Source organism: Lipotes vexillifer, unplaced genomic scaffold, assembly GCF_000442215.2.
Source record: "Lipotes vexillifer unplaced genomic scaffold, Lipotes_vexillifer_v1.1 scaffold204, whole genome shotgun sequence".
Classification (NCBI taxonomy): domain Eukaryota; kingdom Metazoa; phylum Chordata; class Mammalia; order Artiodactyla; family Lipotidae; genus Lipotes; species Lipotes vexillifer.
This window is the reverse complement of record NW_006777418.1, coordinates 1,169,763-1,173,219: the sequence shown is the minus strand read 5'-3', so window position 1 is coordinate 1,173,219 and position 3,457 is coordinate 1,169,763. Positions and strand designations below refer to the sequence as shown.

Sequence of the window (3,457 nt, the reverse complement as noted above, 5' to 3'; positions counted from 1 at the left end):
TACCCCCCCCCCCCCCCCATCGCCCTCTCTCTCTCTCTCTTCAGCATGGGAAGACGTGGTTTCCCTGCACTGTGGGAATGACTCCCTGTATCTGTCTCTCTGACCATCTCTCCTCTGGCTTCATTTTCTCATGAAACCATTTAGGTAGCGATGGCCATATATGCTCTCCAGTGTTTATTTTTCATTTGCTCAGTCTCACTTATTGGATGACATTTACTTTCTCTTAGTTTTCCTTTTGTCACTCAAACCTGAAAAGATTCTCTTATCTTTGCAAATAAAATACTTACAAGTCACTTCCTTGACACATCAGAAACTACCGCTGGCTCACACAGCCACGCATATTTCTGACCTTACGAAGACCTTCACTCAGGACCACCCAATATCACCTTATACTTTTATCAACTTTAACTGCTTTGTCTCTCAGTATTCTACCCTGTTGCCCTTTTTGTTTCAAAAATTCAGTTAAGAAACTTCACAAATCAGTTTTTACAATGAAATGTTGAAACAGTTTCTCCTAAATTAGATGATTTTCCCTAAGGTTGAAAAACAGAGAGAGAGAGAGAGAGAGAGAGAGAGAGAGAGAGAGAAGGAACTGCAAGTTCATTTAGTTCGCCTTTGTACAAGACACTTGATTGGCTGTCCTTACCCTGCGTCCAAGCACACTCAGATAAACTTGTGTCCCTTCACAGAACGGAATTTTAGAGCTAAAAAGGAACTTCAGTTCAGCCTCCTCATTTGATAGGGTAGACACGGAGGCCTGAAGACTAAAGTGAGTTAGCTCAGGTCATATAAAGAACAGAACTGTGGCTGTCCACTGCCTAGCAAAGAAGTCTTTCTTATCGTATGCGATGCAGTTTTTACAGGGTGTTCCTTCTCCGCACTGCATAGAAATGCATTTGATTAAACACAAAGAGCCTTAACCTAAACGTGATTGCATTCTTTACCTTTTTCACTTTTTTCTCCCCGGAAAGAAAATTCTCCAGAATTCACCTGTGCAGTTACCAGTACTGGTGCCCTTTTGATTCTCCTAATGTTAGAGCTGGTGAAGAGTAGAGAAAAGCACATTGGATGGGGTGGCTGGGTTCCAGTCTTAATGCCATAGGCAATTCGTTTCATGCCTTTGGCCGAGTCATGTAATCTGTCTCGGGCTTCTGTTTCCTTATAAGTGAAATTGCGCAGTATTATCCTTCATGCTGTAATGACTGCTGAGGTGGGCTGCTTTGTATGTTCCTTTGTACGGGAAGCAGAGACTTATCACCTTTATATGTCACGTGTATTTTGCTTACTCCCCCCAAACATTTCAGACTCCATGTACTTTAAGTTATTTTCAGAAACAAGAGCCTTTGATAAAGACAGAAAACAAAGATAGCATTTACTTTCACTAAAACTGATAACAGAAATAAAGCATCATAAAGCATCAGAAAATTCAAAGCATCCTAAATTAGTTCTATCTATGGTGATATAAATTTAGATGATGGAACAATCCATTAATTTTTTTTTTTTTTTAGTAATTTGAAGATTTTTTTTTTTTTTTAAATGTTGGGGGTATGAGTTTTTATTAATTAATTTATTTATTTTTGCTGTGTTGGGTCTTAGTTTCTGTGCGAGGGCTTTCTCTAGTTGTGGCAAGCGGGGGCCATTCTTCATCGCGGTGCGCAGGCCTCTCACTATCGCGGCCTCTCTTGTTGCGGAGCACAGGCTCCAGACGCGCAGGCTCAGTAGTTGTGGCTCACGGGCCTAGTTGCTCTGCGGCATGTGGGATCTTCCCAGACCGGGGCTCAAACCCGTGTCCCCTGCATTAGCAGGCGGATTCTCAACCACTGCGCCACCAGGGAAGCCCTGAAGATTTTTTATAATCATTTAAAAACGCAAACAAATAAATTCAGCTTTGTTTTAAGAGAAACTTGTGCTTCGTTTTGAAACTTTGACATATAACAAAATTTTGATCATTATTTTGGTTGGGGCAAAAGACCATTTGGTGTTAGTACAAAGTCTTGAATTGTAGACCCTTTTATAGTAGATAAAACATCTGAAACCAGACAAATATTGCCTAATAGAGGTCCCAAGATCCCTGATATAATAGATTTCTAATAATGATTTTTAATTGGCTTGCCAATTATTTGTGAATGATTTCTGTCTCCAAAAATCTTTGAATTGTGATAAGGAATTTGCATACTCAAGAAATGAAGTAAGGAATACAGAGAGAGCCAGCGAAGAATAAATCACTGTCTTCTAGGTGTTCTAGCAGTACTTTGCAGAGAAGGTGGTTGTCGAGGACATCTTCAAAGCACTGGGGCGAGGGGTCAGTGCTAGGTATGAGGGAAAAGTGCTGGCAGGAGTGGACTGGGCACATCTTTGGTCTGTAGAGAGTATTTCTTCACCTTCATGGGGAAAGAAATGACACGGACAAGGCATCCTGACACCACCGGACCATGAGTGTATTATTTACTCTAATTACTCTCTTGCAGAAATGTGTTTAAGGAGGCATGAGCCTTCAGGTGCATGGCTATTTAATGAACATCTGTCTCCTTTCTCTCTCTCCTCTGTGACCATAGGATGCTCTGGCGAGTTGTGACGTGAACGGGAACGACTTAGACCCCATGCCTCGTTATGACGCAAGCAACGAGAACAAGTAAGGCCCAAGTGGGGGTACCTGGCATGTGGCTGGCAGGGAGCTTTGTTTTCTGCTCTTGCAGAGGGAAGTACTTTTTTGAAAATCTTTGGTAACAAATGATCCCTAATTTGCTCCAAGATAAACACGTGTCTTTCCGCTAAAGCTTCTGGATATAAGAAGGCGTGGTCCACGTAGTAAGAATGGTTGCAGAGAGAACTCTGGGGAATGACTTGAGGGTGCGGTTGGGGAATATTGTTCCTCAGGTGTTCATTGGACTGTGACCCATTTGTTTAGGGATAGTGGTGCTAAAGGGAGAGGCAAAACAAAGTGCCCCCCGAGAGGGTTACTTTATTCTGTTAAGTTCAACGCATTTGATTGAATGCTGTGCTTGAGGTCTCTGCCAGTGCTTTCTGATTTGCTTCTTTTTCTTCTCTACTTTGTAGTGATTGTGTTTTTTACTAATATTCCTGAAATACCTATATGGTTTGCCACATATGGAACACATTACCTTTCTTATCCTCATAGTCAAGAGCCTTAGAAACCCATGTAACCACGTTTACACTTTCCAGTTAGTACAGTGTTTTTTTGAAAGCAAATGAAATACACATCCATTTCTTGCTTACAATGATCCAGGTAGTTTTAGAAGATTAGTAGGTGTTTCTAATCTCTAGATCACATTAACTTTTTTGCTTTTACTGTAAAGTTCCTCCAGGATAATGCTGTGATTTAGATACTATCGTTTGAAGTTTTATTTACATGTTTTTGTTTGGAATCACAGAAGTTATAAAGAGAGGTGTTTTACCCATTTATTACGTACTATTTCTAGCCTGCATTTTTCTGTAG

General features: G+C 40.9%; 1 protein-coding gene across 1 annotated transcript in view; it reads left to right on the top strand.

Moving 5' to 3' along the window:
* PCSK5 (proprotein convertase subtilisin/kexin type 5) overlaps nucleotides 1-3,457 on the top strand; it is a 324,200-nt gene that overhangs the window by 125,964 nt on the left and 194,779 nt on the right. Inside the window, exon 5 of the mRNA XM_007450986.1 lies at nucleotides 2,556-2,632. Coding sequence (XP_007451048.1) covers nucleotides 2,556-2,632 — 77 coding nt within the window. The remainder of the gene's footprint in view (nucleotides 1-2,555; nucleotides 2,633-3,457) is intronic.